At 43.0% G+C, this 24,312-nt stretch overlaps 1 protein-coding gene across 1 annotated transcript in view; it reads left to right on the top strand.

The window, feature by feature from the left end:
• The window catches only part of sh3kbp1 (SH3-domain kinase binding protein 1), a 334,888-nt gene that overhangs the window by 94,402 nt on the left and 216,174 nt on the right, over nt 1-24,312 (top strand). Inside the window, exon 3 of the mRNA XM_078232356.1 lies at nt 5,069-5,192. Coding sequence (XP_078088482.1) covers nt 5,069-5,192 — 124 coding nt within the window. The remainder of the gene's footprint in view (nt 1-5,068; nt 5,193-24,312) is intronic.

Genomic DNA, 24,312 nt, shown 5'->3' with positions numbered 1-24,312 from the left:
TAGGTTAGAGGGATTAGCAGGTAAATATGTGGGGGTAGGGTCTGGGTGGGATTGTGGTCGGTGCAGACTCGATGGGCCGAATGGCCTCCTTCTGCACTGTAGGGTTTCTATGATTCTAAATCACTTTGATAGGTTTGATAGGGCCCAAATAGTTGGCGGAAAATTGAGGAGCAAATATGTAAGGAGATTACAGATAGCTCCAAGAAAATTAGGGTGGTAATAATCGGAGATTTTAACTTTCCCAACATTGACTGGGACAGCCATAGTATTAGAGGGTTGGATGGAGGGAAATTTGTTGTGTACTCAGGAGGAATTTCTCATTCAGTATGTGGATGGCCCGACTAGAGAGGGGGCAAAACTTGACCTCCTCTTGGGAAATAAGGAAGGACAGGTGAAAGAAGTGTTAGTGAGGGATCACTTCGGGACCAGTGACCATAATTCTATTAGTTTAAAGGTAGCTATGGAGAATGATAGATCTGGCCCAAAAGTTAATATTCCAAATTGGGGCAAGGCCAATTTTGATGGTATCAGGCAGGAACTTTCAAAAGTTAGTTGAGAGAACCTGTGGGAAGGCAAAAGCACGTCTGGTAAGTGGGAGGCTTTCAAAAGTGTTAACCAGGGTTCAGGGTAAGCACATTCCTCTTAGTGAAGGGCAAGGCTGGCAGAAGTAGGGAACCCTGGATGACTCGGGATATTGAGGCCCTGGTCAAGAAGAAGGAGGAGGCACATGCCATGCATAGGCAGCTGGGATCACGTGAATCCCTTGAAGAGTATAGAGGGTGTAAGAGAGAAATCAGGAGGGCAAAAAGGGGACACGAGATTGGTTTCTCCTTTCCCTTTTCTGCCAAAACAAAGAGCTTCTACAAATACATAAAGGGCAAAAGAGTAACAAGGGAGAGAGTAGGGCCTCTTAAGGATCAACAAGGTCATCTGTGTGCAGATCCACAAGAGATGGGTGAGATCCTAAATTTCTCATCAGTATTTCCTATTGAGAAAAGCATGGATGTTAGGGAACTTGGGGAAATAAATAGTGATGTCTTAAGGAGTGTACATATTACAGAGAAGGAGGTGCTGGAAGTCTTAAAGCGCATCAAGGTAGATAAATCCCCGGGACCTGATGAAGTGTATCCCAGGATATTGTGGGAGGCTGGGGAGGAAATTGCGGGTCCCCTAGCCGAGATATTTGAATTATTGATGGTCACGGGTGAGGTGCCTGAAGATTGGAGAGTGGCAAATGTTGTGCCTTTGTTTAAAAAGGGCTGCAGGGAAAACCCTGGGAACGACAGGCCAGTGAGCCTCACATTTGTGGTGGGTAAGTTGTTGGAAGTTATTTTGAGAGAGAGGATCTACAGGCATTTAGAGACGCAAGGATTGATTCGGGACAGTCAGCATGGCTTTGAGTGGAAAATCTTGTCTCACAAATTTGATTGAGTTTTTTGAAGGGGTAACCAAGAAGGTAGATGAGGGCAGTGCAGTTGATGTTGTCTACATGGATTTTAGCAAGGCCTTTGACAAGGTATCGCATGGTTGTTGCATAAGATTAAATCTCACGGGATCCAGGATGAGGTATCTAAATGGATACAAAATTGGCTTCTTGACAGAAGCTGGAGGGTGGTTGTAGAGGGTTGTTTTTCAAACTGGAGGCCTGTGACCAGTGGTGTGCCTCAGGGATCAGTGCTGGGTCCACTGTTATTTGTCATTTATATTAATGATTTGGATGAGAATATAGGAGGCATGGTTAATAAGTTTGCAGATGACACCAAGATTGGTGGCATAGTATACAGTGAAGAAAGTTATCTCGGATTGCAACGGAATCTTGATCAATTAGGCCAGTGGGCTGACGAATGGCAGATGGAGTTTAATTTAGACAAATGCGAGGTGATGCATTTTGGTAGATTGAACCAGGGCAGGACTTACTCAGTTAATGGTAGGGCGTTAGTGAGAGTTACAGAACAAAGAGATCTAGGGATACATGTTCATAGCTCCTTGAAAGTGGAGTCACAGGTGGACAGAGTGGTGAAGAAGGCATTCAGCATGCTTTGTTCCATCGGTCAGAACATTGAATACAGGAATTGGGACGTCTTATTGAAGTTGTACAAGACATTTGTAAGACCACACTTGGAATACTATGTGCAGTTCTGGTCACCCTATTATAGAAAGGATATTATTAAACTAGAAAGACTGCAGAAAAGATTTACTAGGATGCTACCGGTACTTGATGGTTTGAGTTATTAGGAAAAGCTGGATAGATTGGACTTTTTTCTCTGGAGCGTAGAAGGCTGAGGGGTCATCTTATAGAGAATAATGAGGGGCACAGATCAGCTAGATAGTCAACATCTTTTCCCAAAGGCAAGGGAGTCTAAAACTAGAGGGCATAGGTTTAAGGTGAGAGGGGAGAGATACAAAAGTGTCCAAAGGAGCAATTTTTTCACACCGAGGGTGGTGAGTGTCTGGAACAAGCTGCCAGAGGTAGTAGTAGAAGCGGGTACAATTTTGTCTTTTAAAAAGCATTTGGATAGTTACATGGGTGAGATGTGTATAGAGGGATACGGGCCAATTGCGGGCAATTGGGATTAGCATAGGGGTTTAAAAAAAGAAGGGCGGTATGGACAAGTTGGGCCAAAGGCCCTGTTTCCATGCTGTAAACCTCTATGACTCTATGACAGCAAAGACACCCTTCCATGCATTATATCCCTCCTGCTCTTGACCCAAATTTAAAAAAAAATAAAAGCATCAATTACAGGCTTTTCATCACTGTCAGACATGTTCATGGTTGTCAGACACTACAATTTCTCACTTTCAAATAATATCTGTACCAAATTCTGTAGAAATTCTTCTATAAGTCTTGGGTTGTCCCAGGTATGCGCCAGATATTCCCATTCCTACCTGTGATATGGATTGATGGCGCTATTCAGAAATTCAAAGCTCAGCTGGAAGCGTAATATTGGATGTACAGTATCCTGAGATGAGCATGGGGATTGAGAACGTCATCTCGTATTTGCATTTTTGCAATTCCACCCAAACATACCTATGTGCCATCAATATTGGAATGCCGATGGAAGTTTCTCTGGATCAAATGCAAGGAGCCAAGTTATACGTACTAAGTACATCATTTTAACCTTTTCTCCCAACACCCAGAGCTTTTACAAATTGCATGTCTCAGGATACAAAAATGTCTGTATATTGCTGTGTAGGTGATGTGCTTCATGAGAGGCCCAGCTGTCCATCAGTCCTTGATCGAGTCCATCAGTCCTTGATCGAAAAACTTGATCGAGTTTTTCGAGGAAGTGGCGAAGATGATTGAGGGTAGGGCAGTGGATGTTGTCTACATGGACTTCAGTAAGGCCTTTGACAAGGTCCCTCATGGCAGGCTGGTGCAGAAGGTGAAGTCGCATGGGATCAGAGGTGAGCTGGCAAGGTGGATACCAAACTGGCTCAGTCAAAGAATGTAGTAAGAAGTTTAACAACACCAGGTTAAAGTCCAACAGATTTATTTGGTAGCAAAAGCCACAAGCTTTCGGAGCCTTAAGATCCTTCTTCAGGTGAGTGGGAATTCTGTTCACAAACAGGGCATATAAAGACACAAACTCAATTTACAGAATAATGGTTGGAATGCGAATACTTACAGCTAATCAAGTCTTTGAGATACAAACAATGCGAGTGGAGAGAGCATTAAGATAGGTTAAAGAGATGTGTATTGTCTCCAGACAGGACAGCCAGTGAGACTCTGCAGGTCCAGGCAAGCTGTGGGGGTTACAGATAGTGTGACAGACAGAGGGCAGCAGTGGAAGGATGCATTTCTGAATGGAGGGCTGTGACAAGTGGTGTTCCTCAGGGATCAGTGCTGGGACCTTTGCTGTTTGTAATATATAAATGATTTGGAGGAAAATGTAACTGGATTGATTAGTAAGTTTGCGGACGACACAAAGGTTGGTGGATTTGCGGATAGCGATGAGGACCATCAGAGGATACAGCAGGATATAGATCAGTTGGAGACTTGAGCGGAGAGATGGCAGATGGAGTTTAATCCAGAGAAATGTGAGGTAATGCATTTTGGAAGGTCTAATACAGATAGGAAATATACAGTAAATGGCAGAACCCTTAGGAGTATTGATAGGCAAAGGGATCTGGGTGTACAGGTACACAGGTCACTGAAAGTGGCAATGCAGGTGGAGAAGGTAGTCAAGAAGGCATACGGCATGCTTGCCTTCATTGGCTGTGGTATTGAGTTTAAAGATTGGCAAGTCATGTTTTCACTTTATAGAACCTTAGTGAGGCCGCACTTGGAATATAGTGTTCAATTCTGGTCGCCACACTACCAGAAGGATGTGGAGGCTTTGGAGAGGGTACAGAAAAGATTTACCAGGATATTGCCTAGTATGGAGGGCATTAACTATGAGGAGAGGTTGGAGAAACTTGGTTTGTTCTCACTGGAGCGACGGAGGTTGAGGGGAGACCTGATAGAAGTCTACAAGATTATGAGAGGCATGGACAGTGTGGATAGTCAGAAGCTTTTTCCCAGCGTGGATGAGTCAATTACTAGGGGGCGCAGGTTTAAGGTGCAAGGGGCAAGGTTTAAAGGAGATGTACGAGGCAGATTTTTTACACATAGTGGATGCCTGGAACTCGTTGCCGGGGAAGGTAGTGGAAGCGGATACGGTAGTGACTTTTAAGGGGCGTCTTGACAAGTACCTAGAAAGTGGAGAGTATTCCATTATTCTCCTCAGTTGCACGTTGCAGGGAGTCAATTTTAAAGCAAAATTGCTGTTATGTCGTTGAGAAATTGGAATAATTTTTTCAGAATTGTTCCATTCAAGCTTTACGAGCAGTGACTTCTTCAGGTATTTGGAAATAGCAATTACATTGTTTTTCAAATTTGGGTGAACTTGGGAAACAAAATTGATATTCTTCAGTTTGATCCCTGTTAGGAAAAGCTTATCAGAGACTCCTGAAGCAATTAATCTGTTTAATGTTTAGAAAAGTACTAAATTGTTACAGGTATTTTCAAATTGAATAATAACATATACAACAGAGTTACAAACAACATTATTTTTGTTTTTTTATATAGGAAATAAAGAAGGAAGCAAAGAAAGAAAGCCAACCAGTGAAACCTACAGAGATGCTTGGGGATGACGTCTCTAATGGCAGCCCGCTTTCTTCAAGCGATACGACTCTTAAAAATCCTAGAAAAGGTAAATCTACAATAAGCACAATTACTTCCCATAGTGACTAGGCAATAAAATTAGTTCAAGGAAAAATATATATTATAAATAAACAAAACCTCAATCCTATAAGTCAATAGTTGATGCAGAATGTAATGAAATATGTTGGCATTGAGAGTGGCAATGTGTCCTTTGATCTGTTGCATCCAATTCAAAACCTTTTGTAATCCAGGAATAAGAAAAAAAAATGTGAACATTGGAAATCTAAAATAAAACCTGAACTATTAGAAATACAGATCATGGTAAGATCAGCATTTGAAAAACAAGGTCCTGTTTTTCTGGTTGATGGAACATTAAAAATTTCAAAATGGCAATCTCAGAATGCAATAATCAGTTTTACACAGATCATGTTGCACTCTGAGGTGCTTCACTACAATGAAAAGGACATAACAGACATTTAAAAATGTCAGTACGTAAGGTACATAAGTGGTATTTAAGTTGTCTACAAAGATTTCACTCATCTGGACCTGAATAAATTTATTAATTTTACTTTCAATTTCCCCCCTCTCTCCTTCATATGGTCTATCTCCGACACTTCACTTTCCTTTCTTGACCTCTCTGTCTCCATTTCTGGTGATAGACCGACCATCAATATTCATTACAAAATTCAGATTCCCACAGCTATCTCAACTATAGCTCTTGACCCCCCCCCCCCCCCCCCCCCGCCCCCCACCCCCTCAAAACCACTTCTTGCAGGGACTCCATCCCATTCTCCCTGTTTCTCGGCCTCTGTCGCATCTGTTCTGATGATGCAACCTTTGAAAATGGTGCTTCTGACATCTCTGCCTTTTTCCTTAAGAGGTTTCCCTCCCATTGTGATTAACAGGGCACTCGATCACGTTTGACCCATTTCCCGCACCTCTGCCCTCACCCCTTCCCCCTCCCTACCAGACCATGAGGGTGGCATAGTGGTTAGCACAGCTGCTTCAGTGGCAGGGACGCAGGTTCGATTCCAGTCTTGGGTGACTGTTGTTCTCCCTGTGTCTGCATGGGATTCCTCCAGGTGCTCCAGTTTCCTCCCACAGTCCAAAGATGGGCTGGTTAGGTGGACTGGCCATATAAAATTGCCCCCGAGTACCAAAGATGTGTGGGTTCGGTGGATTAGCCATGGTAAATAGAATCTCAAAATCCCTACAGTGCAGAAGGGGGCTATTCTGCCCATTGAGTCCGCACTGACTTTTACCCAGGTTTATATCATAACCCCATGTATTTACCTTGCTAATCTCCCTAATCTATGCACCTTGGGACAAATGCATGAGGTTATAGGGATCCGGTAGGGGGGTAGTATTATGCTAGGTAAGATGCTGTTTTGAAGAATCAATGCAGATGGATTGAATAGCCTCTTTCTGAACTGTAGGAATTCTATGGATATGGTTCCTCTTGTCCTCACTTTTCACCCTACTAGTCCCCACATTCAAAGGATCAGCCTCTGCCATTTCTGCTAGCTCCAGCATGATGCCACCACTAAACGCATTTTCCCCTCACGTTCCCTTGTCAGCATTCGGAAAGGAGTGCTCCCTCCATGACATCCTGGCCCATTCCTCCATCATGTCCAACTCTCCATCCCTTTCCCATGGCACCTTCCCTTGCAAACCGCCTGTCCCTTTACCTCTTCCCTCCTTACTGTTTAAGGCCTCAAATACTCAGATTAAGCAGCATTTCATTTGCACTTGTTAAATTTGCTTTTTTGTATTTGTAGCTCCAATGCGGTCTCTACATTGGGGAGACGAAACGCAGACTGGACGATCACTTTCTGATACATTTTTGCTTAGTTCACAAGCATGACCCCAACTTTTGTTGTGTGCCATTGTAATTAAGCACCTTCTTCTCATGCCTACAAATCTGTCCCTGGCCTGCTGCAATGCTTGCCTCTCTTGTGCCATACCCTTGAATCATAAAATGTTGAAAAAAAGCACCCGTATAATCATCTACAAGGTTGATGAAATGGAAATGTTTGCAAGTTTAAAACATACAAACTATACTTGGACCAGAAAAAGAGCCCTAAATGCTTAATTTGTGAGAGAATAGGCCTGTATGCAAAGCATCACAAAATCACTGAAACTGTGATTTGGAGCTGATGACTGACCATACCTGAAGGCCACTTTTCAATTGGAATAGCTAGCCCTTGGATGCAATAAGCTTACTGTATATTTCCAGTGATTATTTTAAAACTTTAAATGCTGCTGGCAGTTCTAGTTGGAAATTTATGTACTTGGAGCTTGTAGCCATCTTGACCAACTGTCTGGAATTCTTTTCCTAAATATCACTACTATTCCTTCTTTTGCTTCTTTCAGAAATGTTTTAAAATCCATCTTTTTGACAAAGCTTTTAGTTCCCTCAGCTAATTATTTCCTCCACTGCTTGGTATCCATTTCTTGTAAAATGCCATGGGATGTTTTCAATGAGGGACTACAATTGTTGTTTATCTATGTTAAATACAATTTAAATTCAGTGCAGTTCAGGTATAATCGATTGGGTGATATTACGTTTAGCATCTAACCACACAACTATGTTGACTTGAAATGTTGTTTGTTTGCTATCTAATTGAAGGAAATTTGAATACTGTACAATCTGATCAGTGATGATAAAATTCAGAATTGAGAAGTCATTTGCCATCACAATAAAAAGATAAAACAAATTTAACATGGAATGGAAATAACTGGTATTTTTGAATTTTTAAAATAAGTTACCCATTTTAATTGGAGTCAGATTTATTCAATTATTAATTCAGCACACTTTTGTGGAACTGGGAATTGGAAAACTCTTTCCTCATTCTAATTTATTATTTATACAAGTTGTATCATCAAGATGGATCTTTTTTGGTAAATAAGACCATAAGAATTAGGAGCAGGAATAGGTCATGTGGCCCATCAAGCAGGCTCCGTCATTCCCGTGGCTGATCTAATTGTGGCCTAATCTCCATTTTCCTGCCGTTCTCCATAATCAATCAAAAATCAGTCTACCTCGGCCTTGAATATATTTCATGACCCAGGGTCCATTGCTCTTTGTGGAAGAGAATTTCAAAGATTAATGATTCTCTGGGAGAAGAAATTTATCCTCATCTCTTAAATTGGAGACCCCTTACTTTAAAAACTGTGACCACAACTTCTAGATTCCCCACTAAATGGAAGCATCTTCTCACTGTCTGTGCTGTGAAGTCCCTTCAGGTTCTTTTATATTTCGGTATGATCATCCCTCATTCTTAACTCCAATGAGTATAGGTCCAACCTATGGGGAAACAGTGGCAAAATGGAATTGTCACTGGACTAGTAATCTAGAAACCCAGGGAAAGACCTGGGAACGGATTCAAATCCCGCCACGACAGATAGTGAAATTTCTATTCAATACAAAATCTGGAATTAAAAGTGTAACGATGACCATGAAATCATTGTCAATTGTCATGAAATCCCATCTGATTCACTAATGTCCTTTAGGGACATCCTTACCTGGTCAGGCCTACATGTGACTCTCTCATCCTGTAAATTTTTATTTATAAAGTGAGTAACATAGAACATAGAAAAACTACAGCACAAACAGGCCCTTCGGCCCACAAGTTGTGCCGAACACATCCCTACCTTCTAGACCTACCTATAACCCTCCATCCTATTAAGCTCCGTGTACTCATCCAGGAGTCTCTTAAAAGACCCTATTGAGTTCGCCTCCACCACCCCTGACGGCAGCCGATTCCACTCGCCCACCACCCTCTGTGAAAAACTTACCCCTAACATCTCCCCTGTACCTACCCCCCAGCACCTTAAACCTGTGTCCTCTCGTAGCAGACATTTCCACCCTGGGAAAAAGCCTCTGAGAGTCCACCCGATCTATGCCTCTCAACATCTTATACACCTCTATTAGGTCTCCTCTCATCCTTCATCTCTCCAAGGAGAAAAGACCGAGCTCCCTCAGCCTATCCGCATAAGGCATGCCACTCGATCCCCAATTTTTCAAATTAAAATTCTGCTTAAAATAAGTTGAGATAATTAGCAACAATTGGTATCAGATATGAGTTAGGAAACTCTCAGCGGCTGGTTTTTACAGTAAATATGTATTTTTAAAAATGTATTATTGTCATGTATTTTGAGGTTGGCCTGGTGGCATAGTGGTTAGCACTGCTGCCTCACAGCACCAGGGACCCAGGTTCAATTCTGGCCTTGGGTCACTGTCTGTGTGGAGTTTGCACTTTCTCCCCATGTCTGCGTGAGTTTCCTCTGGGTTTTCCAGTTTCCTCCTACAGTGTAAAAATATACAGGTTAGGTTGATTGACCATGCTAAATTGACTCTAATGTCAGGCGGATTAGCAGAGTAAATGAGGATTACGGAATAGGGCCTGGTGGGATTGTGGTCGGCACAGACTCAATGGGCCAAATGGCCTCCTTCTGTACTGTAGGGATTCAATGATTCGCGTACAGTGAAAAGTATTGTTTCTTGTGCGCTATACAGACAAAGCATACCATTCATAGAGAAGGACAGGAGAGGTACAGAATGTAGTGTTACAGTCATAGCTAGGTGTAGTGAAAGAGCAACTTAAGTCTGAGAAGAAGTTGTTCTCGAGTGCGTTGGTACGTGTCCTCAGACTTTTGTATCTTTTTCCCGACTGAAGAAGATGGAAGAGAGTATGCCCGGGGTGCATGGGGTCCTTGATTATGCTGGCTGCTAGTCTGAGCCAGTGGGAAGTGTCGGCAGAGTCAATGATGGAGGCTGGTTAGCATGATGGACTGGGCTACACAACCCTTTGTAGTTTCTTGTGGTCTTGGACAGAGCAGGAGCCGTACGAAGCGCTGATACAACTGGAAAGGATACTTTCTATGGTGTATCTGTAAACGTTGGTGACAGTTGTAGCAGACATGCCAAATTTCCTTGCCTCCTGAAAAAGTAGAGGTGTTGGTGGGCTTTCTTAACTATGGCATAGGCATGGAGGGGCCAGGACAGGTTGTTGATCTGGACACGTAGAAACCTGAAACTCTCGACCATTTGCACTTCATCTCCATTGAAGTAGACAGGGGCATGTCCTCCACTACACTTGAAGTTGATGACTGTCCTTTTTTACTGATGCTGAGGGAGAGATTATTATCGTTGTACCAGTTCACCAGATTCTTTTTTTGAATTTGAGCTGCAGATTTTGTCAACTTTTAGCTTGAATCTTTTGTGATTGTATGGCTAGGAACATTGTTCATAGGTGATTTATGGTACAGTGGTAAATGTAGAGTGGTAAAGCCACAAAACTTAAGCCCTTCCAAGATGCTATCATGTTGATTATAGTCTGCTTTCTTTTTCCTGGCTTCTGTAAATATTGCGACATCAACTCGCCAGTTTTCTTTTTTTATCTTTCCCCTTATCTCACTACCCTATCAATTCAAGGTGTTTGACACTTGGGTAGAATTATGATACACAATGAGAAATTTTTTGAGCCATCTGCGCAGAGTGCTATTGAAGAAGGGGAATGATTTTAAATCTGTTTAATCTGTGACTCATGGTAATCTCCGGTCATAAAATTGTGCTAAATCTGATATATACTTGGATATCTTGCATATATGCTGCACCAAGCACACAATCCCATTATTTCCAGTGTGTAGTGCTTGAATCATACTGATTATAGATTTTGGTATTGTTAAAACTGAGGGTATTCGTAGGTCAGGGGAGCAGACAGGCGTTTCTGTGGCTGAAGATGTGACTCCACGATGGTGTGTTGCCTCCGTGGTGTCAGGATCAGGGATGTTACTGTGGCTGCAGGGCATCCTGAAAGGGGAGGGTGATGAGTTAAAGGTCGTGATACATGTTGGTACCAACGATATAAGTAAAGTGAGGAATGAGGTCTTCCATCAAGAATTCGGGGAGCTAGGCATTAGATTAAAAAGTGTGGTGGCACAGTGGTTAGCACTGCTGCCTTAGTGTCAAGGACCTGGGTTCAATTCCAGTCTGGGTGACTGTGTGGAGTTTGCGTGCCTGCTTGGGTTTCCTCCGGGCGCTCCAGCTTCTTCCCACAGTCCAAAAATGTGCAGGTTAGATGGATTGGCCATGCTAAATTGCCCCTTAGAGTCAGGGGGACTAGCAGGGTAAATGCATGGGGTTAAGGGGATAGGACCTAAATGGGATTGTTGTCAGTGCAGGCTCGATGAGCCAAATGGCTTCCACTGTAGTGTAGTAGTGATCAAAAAGCAGGACCTCAAAGGTTATAATCTCTAGATTACTCCTAGTGCCATGTGCTAGCAAGTATAGAAATAGGAAAATAGAACCGATGAATACGTGGCTCAGGAGTTGGTGCAGGAGGGAGGGTTTTAGATTCCAGGATCTCGGGGGAAGGTAGAACATGTACAAATGACACAGTCTGTGCCTGAACCACACTGGGGCCAACATCTTTGCTGGTAGGTTTGCTAGAGCTGTTGAGAGAAGTTTAAACTAGTCTGGCAGGGAGAGGGGACACACAACATTAGTAAAATAGAGAGACGTCACGCTATAGTAATGGAAGCAAGTTAGTGAGTTCAACTATGTTGAGTGTCAAGAGAGTAAGGCAAGGCTGGATGGCGGTTATTTTAATGCTAGGAGTGTAATAGGTCAGACTTCTGAGTTAAGGGTGTGGATTGACGCATGGAAGTGTTATATTGCTGCCATCACAGAAACATGGTTGAGGGCAGGGCAAGACTGGCAACTCAACATTCCGCGGTTTAGGATCTTTAGGCGAGACAGAGGAGGGGGTAAAAAGGGACGTAGTGTAGGATATTAATTAAGAAGATAATTACTGCAATAAAGAGTGATGACATCTTGGAAGGGTCTTCAAGCAAAGCTTTATGGGTAAGACTTGTGAATATAAAGGGGCAGCCACATTACTGGGTGTGTATAATAGGCACCCAAAGAGTCAGAAGGAAATAGAGGAGCAGAGCTGTAGACCGTTCACTGACGTGTATAAGAATAATAATCGTGTAATTATACTAGGGGAGACCAGGGATCACCAGTAGTTTGCCAGTGTGTTCATCCAGGTGATAATGTCCTGATCGGTAAAGTTCATTACAATCAGGGCATTTCCTGACACACGGTGATGGAAAGCTGTACAGATGTTTGCTCAATGTGCTGTCTTCATCTTTGTTCAGTAAGGCAGGAAAGTTGATATTTTTAGAGGCACAAGATCAGCACAGTCACTGACGTTGGCAGGTGGTGGGAATTTCCCTCCAAAACTTTGCAAAGTAAAAATGTATTTATGGAAATTACTTGTTCTTTGTATAAGAGTTATTTTGAAATTTGCCTTTGTTACTTGTGCTGCATTTTTAGTGTTGTTCCTGTTGACTGTGTAGATTTTCTTATTTGGAAATGACTTGTCTGGGGATAAGGTATTGCTATGTCCAGTGGTTTTGGGACAGTTCCTCAAGTCTGTTGAAACGGAAGTTGCACAATAAATGCCGAGTGGCTTAAAGGAATTTGTGACTTTCTGTAAACCTGCTGTGAGAATTCATGTTTTGACTTGAGATGTGTCCAGAGTCAGGCTCACTAATTCAAAAAGGACACTGGAGTATCTAGCTGAAAAGGAAAAGTTAATTGCAGTTGAAAAAGCTTTAAAATTACCCGAATTAAAAACATAGAAAAAGTATGAGCAAGGGAAGCAACACAGAGAGCTACAGTAATCAAGGTAACAATGAAACGGGGGGGGGGGGGGGGGGGGGGGGAGAGCTAAATCCAGTGCTGACAGTATACAGCTGCAAGGAAGGATGTGTGTTCTTGAACAAATATTAAAACTTAAAACAAAGCTTGAATGCAGTGGAGGACAAAAAGGCAAAAAGAAATTCTGGAACCAAGGATTATCAGGCTTTCTTAGCTGAACATTGACATGACCTGAACAAAGTTCTTTAGGTAGCTAAAGAGGATTTTACACAACAGAAAAATGAACTGCTTGCACAAAAGGAGGCAGTGTTAAACCAGTGTCCCCTGTAAAAAAAAAAAAATCGAGGGTTAAATCATGGAGAAGAACTTAAATTTAAAAATCTTGAATTTAAACGGGTTGAGGTGAATTTAATTCGATACTTGGCTGGTTGAAACATTTTTTTCAAGGCTTGAAAGTTTTAAAAAAAACATGCTGACATGGAAGAAAATGGAGGCCTAGAATTCAAACCTGAACAATGTGATTTGGGGTCTGTGTTTCTAACATTGTAAACTCTGATGAAAGTTGTCTGGCTTTAGAGAAAACAAAAGAAAATTGCTAAATCCAGAAGTTAAGAAGCAATATGGTGGATTTCTCCTTGGAATTTGGATCACAGCTGCCATTATCCAGAAGCCAGATGGTTTGCAATTACATGATCTCTGGAGTGGAGGAGGAGACTTAATAGAGGTTTATAAAATGATGAAGGGGATAGATAGAGTGAACGTTCACTCTATCTATCCCCTTCGGCACGGTAGCACAGTGGTTAGCACCGCTGCTTCACAGCTCCAGGGTCCCGGGTTCGATTCCCGGCTCGAGTCACTGTCTGTGTGGAGTTTGCACATTCTCCTCGTGTCTGCGTGGGTTTCCTCCGGGTGCTCCGGTTTCCTCCCACAGTCCAAAGATGTGCGGGTTAGGTTGATTGGCCAGGTTAAAAATTGCCCCTTATGCGTAGGTTAGCGGGTAAATATGTGGGGGTAGGGCCTGGGTGGGATTGTGGTCGGTGCAGACTCGATGGGCCGAATGGCCTCCTTCTGTACTGTAGGGTTTCTATGTTCTATGTTCAAAGACTATTTCCTCGGGTGGATGGAGCTATTACAAGGAGGCATAACTATAGGGTTCATGGTGGGAGATACAGGAAGGATATCAGAGGTAGTTTCTTTACGCAGAGAGTGGTTGGGGTGTGGAATGGACTGCCTGCAGTGATAGTGGAGTCAGACACTTTAGGAACATTTAAGCGGTTATTGGATAGGCACATGGAGCACACCAGGATGATAGGGAGTGGGATAGCTTGATCTTGGTTTCAGATAAAGCTCGGCACAACATCGTGGGCCGAAGGGCCTGTTCTGTGCTGTACTGTTCTATGTTCTATGATGTCCTTGACAAAGTTACCCAGAGCGGACCAGTAAAACCGTTGAGCCCATCACAAATACTATTCCAGGGTACAGATTGCACACAATCCAATACAGGCACATGACCAAAGTGCAATCTTTTAAGCACGAGCATGGAAAAGCTACATGGATGTTGCAAAATCAAAAAAGGAGATCTTTTGCAGAGGTTGAAAAAGTAAATTGAACAGTAGTAAAAGAAACTTGTGTGCAAGAGAGCGGTTTAAACCTATGTCCCCTGGTACTTGACTTTTCTACCCTAGGAAAGAGTATCTGACTATCCACTCTGCCCATGCCACTCATAATTTTGTAATTCTCTATCAGGTCACCCCTTAACCTCCGTCATTCCAGTGAGAACAAACTGAGTTCATCCAACCTCTCCTCATAGCTAATACCCTCCAGACCAGACAACATCCTGGTAAACCTCTTCTGTATCCTCTCCAAAGCATCCACATCCTTCTGGTATTGTGGCGAGCGGAATTGTACGTAATATTCCAAATGAGGCCTAACTAAGGTTCTGTACAGTTGCAGCATGACCTACCAATTTTTATACTCTATGCACTGACCGAAGGCAAGCATGCTGTATGCCTTCTTGACTACCTTATCCACCTGCGTTGCCACTTTGTGATCAGTGGACATGTATGCCCGGATCTCTCTGCCTGTCAACACTCCTAAGGGTTTTACCATTTACTGTAGAATTCCTACATGCATTGGACCTTTCAAAATACATTACCTCACATTTGTCCGGATTAAACGCCATCTGCCATTTCCCCACCCAAGTTTCCAACCGGTCTGTATCTTGCTGGATCCTCTGACAATCCGCTTCACTATCCGCAACTCCACCAAGTGGAGTTAAGTTAAGTGGAGCTTCGTAATAGCTGAGGCCCCACTCCTACATGAATGCATCTCTATGTAACCTGATATGCCTACAAACATGGTCTATGTTAAAAACAGAAGATTCAAATGCTGAGTGTAAACACAAGAAAGTGAATGTGAAAAAAGTATTTTCAACTTGTTTGCACGTTTCCTTTCAAAAGGCTGGGGCTTTGCACTGTAAAAGGCTGGACATTAACCATGGAAAAATTCCTTAATCTCTGCTTAGTGTGCTGGTTTTCTATGTTTGTGACACAGTCAAGCAGTCAAACTTCTGGCGAAGGGTCATCTAGACTTGAAATGATAGGTCTGTTCTCTCTCCACAGATGCTTTCAGAGCTGCTGAGATTTTTGCAACATTTTCTGTTTTTGTTTCAGTCCAACATTTTCATGCTGCAGCCTACCGCCTTTGAGGCATTGCATAGGGAAATGGCAGGTGAGCAAGGTGGAATTAATCAAAATCCCTGATCCAGTGATTGGAGCTTGTCTGTGTTGTTTCGAGGCAAGAGCAACAGTTTCACACACTTCAGGCCAGCAGTGTTGGGTGTGCAGGCAATTAACAAGTCTTCCTCTTTTTCTAGAGTCCGAGGTCTACACCACAAAAGGTTCTTCGGTCCATCACATCTGCATCAGTCAAAAACAACCACCTAACTATTCTAATCCAATTTACCAGTGCTTGGCCCATAGCCTTATATGCCTTGGCATCGCAAGTGCCAAATCTAAATATTTAAATGTTATGAGCGTCTCTGCCATCCTTTTCAGGCAGCGAGTTCCAGACTCCCACCACCCTCTGGATGAAAAAGTTCTTCCTCACATCCAGTCTAAACTTCCTGCCCCTTATCTTGGATCTATGCCCCCGGTCATTGTTTCCTCCACCAAGGGGATAAGTTTCTTCCTGTTTACTCTATCTGCGCCCCTCATAATTTTATACATCTCAATCATGTCCCTCTCAGTCTCGCCTGCTCCAAGGAAAACAACCCCAGTCTATACATTCTCTCTTCATAACTAAAACTCTCCAGCCCAGGCAACATCCTGGTAAATCTCCTCAGCACCCTTTCCAGAGCTATCATATCCCTCCTATAATGTGGATTCCAGCACTGCCCACAATACTTTAGCTATGGCCTAACCAACATTTTATATAGTTCCAGTATAACCTCCCTGTTCTTAAACTCTATGCCTCAGCTAATAAAGGAAGGTATACTATATGCCTTAGCTACTTTATCCACTTGTCCTGTAACCTTAAGAGACCAGTGGACAGGCACACCAGGATCGCCCTGATTCTGTTTCCCAGGGTCCTGCTGTTCATCATGTATTCCCTTACCTTGTTTATCCTGCCCAATTGCATCATCTCTCACTTATCTGGATTGAATTCCATTTGCCACTTCAGCCTATCTGACCAGCCAGCCTAAATCATCCTGTAATCTAAGGCTATCCTCCTCACTACTTACCACCCCACCAATTTTAATATCTGCAAACTTACTGATCAACCCTTCTACATTCAAGTCTAAATATACAGTACAATAGCACTGCTGCCTCATAGCGCCAGGGACCTAGGTTTGATTCCGGGCATGTGTATGTGCACACGTGTTTTGCATGTTCTTCCCATGTCTGTGTGGGTTTCCTCCAGGTGCTCTGGTTTACTCCCACAGGCCAAAGATGTGTAGGTTAGGTGGATTGGCCAAGGTAAATGTGCGTTATGGGGATGTGGTGGGGGAGTGGACCTGGTTAAGGATGCTCTCTTGGAGACTCGATGGGCTAAAAGGCCACCACGTGCACTGTAGGGATTCTATGGATTCTAAATCATTTATATAAACCACAAACTACAAGGACCCCGACACTGATCCCTGTTTTGTCCACTTTTCTGATCAATGCTCGCAAATGCTGGAGATCATCCAGGTGGTTTTGTTAGCCTTGTACTGAGTGAATGTTGTTTTGTCATTCATGAAGTAATGTGGCTTATTGGACTTTGTTATCATGAGAAGTGGCAGGAGAGTGGCTGGAGAGTTATTGAAAGTGGGAGACGATTTTAAACCTGATGAGAAAAGTAAAGAACCCCTTTTTACAGACTATAATCATAACGGGTCTCCAGGAACAGCATCTCCACAGTGGAGCATTCCCTCAAATGTACTGGATTATTTGCTCAAGCCTCTGAAGTGGGATTTGAACCCTCCGGCTTTCTGACACAGGACCAAGGCTCAGATGGTCGTAAATAGGAAAGATTCAAAATATTATGTAGTCATCTTCACCAGTTTGACCATGGAAACAGCAAGTAGAGACCTGACATTAAATATAATCAATGATCTGGTGTTGAAATAGGTGTAATGTGGATGGGTGAGGAGAGGCTTCAGTATAAGTACCTCATATGACATTTTAACGATCAGAGAAGAGGAATAATACAGCGAAATTATTTGCCAAAATAGAGGTCACTGTGATTTAGTTACATTAGTAATTTAAGCAATTGACTGAAATTGTATTGTACACAACTGAAATACTGACAGGTGAAAAGACTATAACAAATAAACTGAATCACAAATATTTGTTGTTGGTGCAATTGCAGTTTGCTTGCATGTTTCTAATAAAGAAACATGAAAGAATTGAAAGGGAGTAAAGTACTGAAGAGAAACAAAAAATTGACCCACTTGCCAGCTTAGATGGTAATAGATTTAAAAAAACATACAGCGCTTTTCACGACTACTGGATATCTCAAAGTGCTTTCCAGCCAATTGAGGTGTAATTACTGTTGTAATATGAAATGCAGCAGCCAGTCAGGGCTCAGCAAACTCTCAGAACTGACAATTTGATGATGACCAGATAATCTATTGTTTCATGATGTTGATTGAGTGATTAATTGGCCAGAACACTGGGGATAACTCTGCTGCTCTTGTTTGGAATAGTGTCATTGCATCTTTTGTATCCACCCAAGCAGGCAGATAACAGATAATTTTGGTTTTAACATCTCATCCAAAATACTTTTGACAATGCAATGTTTCCTCAGTACTGGTTTGGTATGTCAGCTTTGATTTTTGTTCTCGAGCCCTGGAGTGGGACTTAAATCTGGATGCACATGGTAGCGATAAGGAACAAAGAAAATTACAGCACAGGAACAGGCCCTTCGGCCCTCCAAGCCTGCACCAACCATGCTGCCCGACTTGACTAAAAACCCCCTACGCTTCCGGGGACCATATCCCTCTATTCCCATCTCATTCATGTACTTGTCAAGACGCCCCTTAAAAGTCACTGCAGTATCCGCTTCCACTACCTTCCCCGGCAACGAGTTCCAGGCATCCACTATGTGTAAAAAATCTGCCTCGTACATCTCCTTCAAACCTTGCCCCTTGCACCTTAAACCTGCGCCCCCGAGTAATTGACTCATCCACGCTGGGAAAAAGCTTCTGACTATCCACACTGTCCATGCCTCTCATAATCTTGTAGACTTCTATCAGGTCTCCCCTCAACCTCCGTCGCTCCAGTGAGAACAAACCAAGTTTCTCCAACCTCTCCTCATAGTTAATGCCCTCCATACTAGGCAATATCCTGGTAAATCTTTTCTGTACCCTCTCCAAAGCCTCCACATCCTTCTGGTAGTGTGGCGACCAGAATTGAACACTATATTTCAAGTGCGGCCTCACTAATGTTCTATAAAGCGTCAACATGACTTGCCAATTTTTAAACTCAATACCCCGGCCGATGAAGGCAAGCATGCCATATGCTTTCTTGACTACCTTCTCCACCTGCATTGCCACTTTCAGTGACCTGTGTACCTGTACACCCAGATCCCTTTGCCTATCAATACTCCTAAGGGTTCTGCCATTTACTGTATATTTCCTATCTGTATTAGACCTTCCAAAATGCATTACCTCACATTTCTCTGGATTAAACTCCATCTGCCATCTCAGTTTCATTACCGAGCTAATCTCAGTTGGTGGTTGGGACACTACAAGTGGTTTTAACACCCTGCACCATAAAAGGAAGAAAAATAATCTTGAGTTCTCACTCCTGTTTGTTTTTGCTACTGTACTTTCACAGCTGTAGTCATTTAACCTTCCTCATCTAAGCATTCCTGTAGTACTAATTCTGATCATAGGATCTACAGTGCAGCAAGAGGCTGTTTGGCCCATTGAGGCTGCACCAACAATCCCACACAGGTCGTATCCCGATAACCCCACATACTTGCCCTCCTAGTCCCCCGGCCATTAAGGGGCAATTTATCATGGCCAATCAACCTAACCCAAACATCTTTGGAGTGTGGGAGGAAACCGGATGACCCAGAGGAAACGCACGCAGACACGAGGAGAACCTGCAAACTCCACACACTGACCCGAGGTTGGGATCGAACCTGGGTCCCTGGTGCTGAGGCTTCAGTGCGTGCCGAGCTGGCGCCTGCCTGGGCACGTGCCTGTGGTGCCACTTGTAGAATCATATACCCAAGATAAATTTGTGCCCAGGAGGGAATTAAAAATATAGTGGGGGGGCGGGGAAGGTGAACTAGTCTAGTGTTAAAACCTGGCATACTAATGAAGTGAGATGCAGTGAGTAATTGCACTTCTCAGAAGCTATGGCAGTAATTTTGGTCAATAGAAAATGGAGGTTGAAAATAATATAAATCTAACTAAAAGTATGTCTTTGTGGAGTTTTCATATTTGAATGTCAGCATATTTTTTGTACTGTGATTTAATGTTGCATAATTGAAGTATTTTGCACTGTAATTGAAGATTTGATATGTTTCTGTTTACATTGCATGTTCAGATTGAGTTTTTCTTGATTTGTCTGGGCTCTGACTGCTGCATTTTGTTTTGTGTGCACATTAAACCTTGTAAATTTTATCATCACCAAAATGAGCGTTGTTCTTCTCGCAAAGTGGAACCTTGAATATTTTGGACACAATGTCAACATCAAGCATTACAAATATACTTGGATGCAGAATGATGATGTATTGTGGCTCAATCACTGGGCCATTTTCATTCCCCTGTGGACATTGAGATCGTAAGAAGTTTAACAACACCAGGTTAAAGTCCAACAGGTTTATTTGGTAGCAAAAGCCACACAAGCTTTCGGAGCTCCAAGCCCCTTCTTCAGGTGACTGGGAATTCTGCTCACAAACAGGGCATATAAAGACACAGACTCAATTTACATGAATAATGGTTGGAATGCGAATACTTACAGCTAATCAAGTCTTTAAGATACAAACAATGTGAGTGGAGAGAGCATGAAGACAGGCTAAAAAGATGTGTATTGTCTCCAGACAAGACAGCCAAGTTATACCCAAAATGGCCCAGTGATTGAGCCACAATACATCATCATTCTGCATCCAACTATATTTGGTAATGCTTGATGTTGACATTGTGTCCAAAATATTCAAGGTTCCACTTTGCGAGAAGAACAACGCTCATTTTGGTGATGATAAAATTTACAAGGTTTAATGTGCACACAAAACAAAATGTTGTTAAACTTCTTACTGTATTTACCCCAGTCCAACGCCGGCATCTCCACATCATGATATTGAGATTGCCAGTTAGGGTAGCATTGCATCTTGATGGAGAAAACTCGTATTGTGCGTGTGCACTCTGTAGGGAAAGTGGTTGTGCAAGGATTCACATGGAGCAGAAGGAAAATTGAGGTAAAAGCAAATTACTGTGGATGTTGGAATCTGAAACTAAACGAGAAAATGCTGGAAAATCTCAGCAAGTCTGGCTGGTAAGGAGAGAAAAGAACTGACGTTTTGAGTCCAGGTGACCCTTTGTCAAAGCTAAAAGGCATAGAAAATGGAAGATATTTATTGGGGGGGGGGGGGGGGGGAATGAAAGATGAGTCATGGCCACAAAAATAAGGGGAAAGGCTAAGAGGTGCTAATGGCTGTCCATAGAGAGAATAGAAGGTGTGAATGGCCAAACAGCAGAGAAACTGAAATCAGAAGGTAAGCTGTGACAGATGAAGATGTGGGGGGAGGGGAAATGGCTGGGAGAGAGGTAAGATTGAGAAAAGGGTGGGGTGGGGAAGAGAAATTAAGAAAACAATAAAGAAATGAAAGGTGGAGAGCAGTTTAAAAAGTAAATAAAATGAAACAGGGGTCGCGATGGGGTCGAGCTAATCATCTGAAGTTGGTTTTGAATTCGATGTTGAGACGTGCCTAGCCGGAAGATGATGCTGTTCCTCCAATTTGCATTGGGCTTCACTGGAACATTGCAGCAGGCCATGGACAGACATGGGAGCAGGATCGTGTGTTAAAATGCAAGCAATGGGAAGGTCAGGATCCTGATAGCGCACAAACCGAGGGTGCTCAGCAAAGTGATCAGCCAGTCTACGTTTCGTCTCTCCGATATAGAGGAGACCACATTGGGAGCAGCAAATACAATAGACCAAATTGAAAGTGGTGCAAGTGAAACGCTGTTTAACCTGGAATGAGTGTTTTGGACCTTGGATGGTAAGCATGGAAGAAGTAAAGGGGCAGGTGTTGCACCTTCTGTGATTGCATGGGAAGGTGCCATGGTGATGGAAGAGGTGTTGGGTATAATGGGGGAGTGGACTAGGTTATCCCGGAGGGAACGATCTCTGCAGAATGCTGACAGAGGGAGTGAAGGGAAGATGTGTTTAGTTGTGGTATCATGCTGGAGTTGGCGAAAATGGTGGAGGATTATGCTTTGCATGCGGAGGCTGGTGAGGTGAGAATGAGGGGACTCTATCCTTGTTCTGGGAGGGAAGGGAGGCGATGAGGGTCGTGGCATGGGAGATGGACTGCACGCTGTTGAGGGCCCTGTCAACAGCTGTAGGTGGGAAACCACGGTTGAGGAAGAAGGAGCACATATTAGAAGCACCACTTTGGAAAGTGGCATCAGGAAAATTGAAGTATTTGACAAGGAACAGAATGGGGCAGTTTACAAATGTTTATATTGTTTCAATCACCATTTAGTAATACCTGAACAATACAAATCCTCAAATTAGCTTCCTTGTGTTATCACATAATCCGATATTTTAACCAACAAATATTACATGTGCTAGATTTTACTTTTCTGTTTGCACAAATCAATTTTTCTATTAATTTCTGGGATGTGGATGTCACTGGCTTGGCCAGCAATTATTGTCCATTCCTAATTGGCTTGAGAAGATGATGATGAGCTGCTGCCTTGAACTGCTGCAGTCCCCGAGGTGTAGGTACATCCACTGTGCTGTTAGGTTGGGCGTACCAGAATCTTGACTCAGTAACAATGAAGGAATGACAATTAATTCTGAGTCAAGATGGTGAGTGATTTGGAGAGGAACTTTCAGGTGGTAGTGTTCTCATGTGTCTGTTGCCGTAGTCCTTCCAAATGGTAGCAGTCATGGGCTTGGACGGTGCTGCCTATGGACTCATGGTGAGTTCCTGCAGTGCTTTTTGTAGGTGGTAAGTGCTACTGCCACTGTTTATGGGTGGTGGAGGGAGTGAATGGCACCCCTTCCACAAACAATCAGGCAGGCTGCTTTGTCCTGGATTGTGTCAAGCTTCTGTAGTGTTGTTGGAGCTGCACTCATCCAGGCATTCCATCACACCTGACTTGGGGAATCTCTCGAACACCCTTCCACACATTCACCCCGTCCTCACTCGCTCACACCCTCACTCACTCACTCTCACCTCGCCCCCCCCCCCCCCCCCACCACAGACATACATGCGTGCTCTCGCTCTCTCTATTCTCCCCCCTCCCCCGCACACACACCCACTCCTTGTCCCCAAATGCACACAGACATTCCCTTTCCCTCCCCCACACACTCACTTGCTCACATCTAGCTTGCCAGTCTCTTCCCCACATGATACTCGCCTTCCCTTTCCCCCTAGTACACACTTCCTCCACTTAGCAGTCACTTTAAGTCTTCCTCCTTCCCCACCTGACTCATCACTCCCTTGTGCCATATTTTTATGCCTCTGGCTGAAGAAAGCTGTTCCTCCAATCAGACTGGTTCTCTCCCACTTTTGCTGCTGGTTGGCTCACTGGTCGTCTTACCAACAGCGAACATGAGATAGAAAAGGCCTGTGATTGGAGGAGTGGTTTTCTGCCACTGATGAAACTAAATCTTGAAGTTCTGTTCAGTGCAAAGGAAGGTCCAAAGTTTGTTTTCTTTAAAAATGGCTGATCTGAGCAGGGTTAAAACTGACCTTTTGTGTTCTGCTGCTAGAAAGGGAATAAATTAGTTTGGATTCTTCTTCCTCCTCATTTGTCTACTGGCCTCTGTTGGAAAGTTCATAGTTACGCACTGCCAGCATTCAAACCTACCTGATTTGACTGTGTTGTCCTCCAGGCCAAAGAATTGTTGCCTTGATTCATATAGGTGGTGAATGGCTGTTGGGAGTGCTTTTTATAATTGTGCTCTGTTGCATGCAGAAAAAAAAGCTCTTAGATTTACAGAACATCTTCTACAACTTTACGTTACTCTTGAAGTGTAGCCTCTTGTAATGAATTGTAAGCAGTAGCCATTTTGAAAACAGGAAGCTCCTACACACAGCACTGGGATTAACGACCAGGTTTTATGTTTTTTAGTGTTGGCAAACTGATGGGGACCAGATCAGAAGAAACCCCAAGGTATTTAAGAAGTTAGCCTAGACTCCAACTTTTACTTTTAATTTTGGCAATAGGGTGAGCATAAGATATTTCACTCTAGGTATGATGCAATTGACCCACTCGGAAGCTTTTATCAAAACAGCTGTATTTAAGAACACAATTAGAATGTAGCAAAAAGATTAGCACAACCTTTACCAATATAAATACTTAAACATGACAAAATATAATTCTGGACAGCTAGTTAGCTCTGTTGTTTCAATTTAAAGCAATATCCCCACAGAAATACACTTCTTCAGAATTAGCACAAAAAGTATATTCACGTGGTGCTAGATTTCCACCTTTCAGCACTTCTGTACAGAGATCCATATAGCTGTTTCTAGAGAAGGATGTATCCTCCAACAGCAATTCTGAGAAAGCACTCTTATATAGCAGAATACATAAGCGCTCTTATACAGCAGAATCTCAAAGAAAGAAACTTGTCTCCTGACAAGTTCCAGTATCCAACTTCAGAGAGAAAAGAGAGGCACTGCTCTTTCTCGATTCCAAGCAGTATTAATCAAATAAGCTTGAATTCTGTGTGTAAGCCTAGTTCCACATATGACCCTGTCAATCAACCTAATAAAGCCCTACACCGCAAAGCTCCAGGGGCAATCTTAAAAATAACATCCCTGTATTAGT

Source organism: Mustelus asterias, chromosome 17, assembly GCF_964213995.1.
Source record: "Mustelus asterias chromosome 17, sMusAst1.hap1.1, whole genome shotgun sequence".
Lineage (NCBI taxonomy): Eukaryota > Metazoa > Chordata > Chondrichthyes > Carcharhiniformes > Triakidae > Mustelus > Mustelus asterias.
The sequence above is the reverse complement of the archived record's forward strand: the minus strand, read 5'-3'. Positions and strand labels throughout refer to the sequence as shown.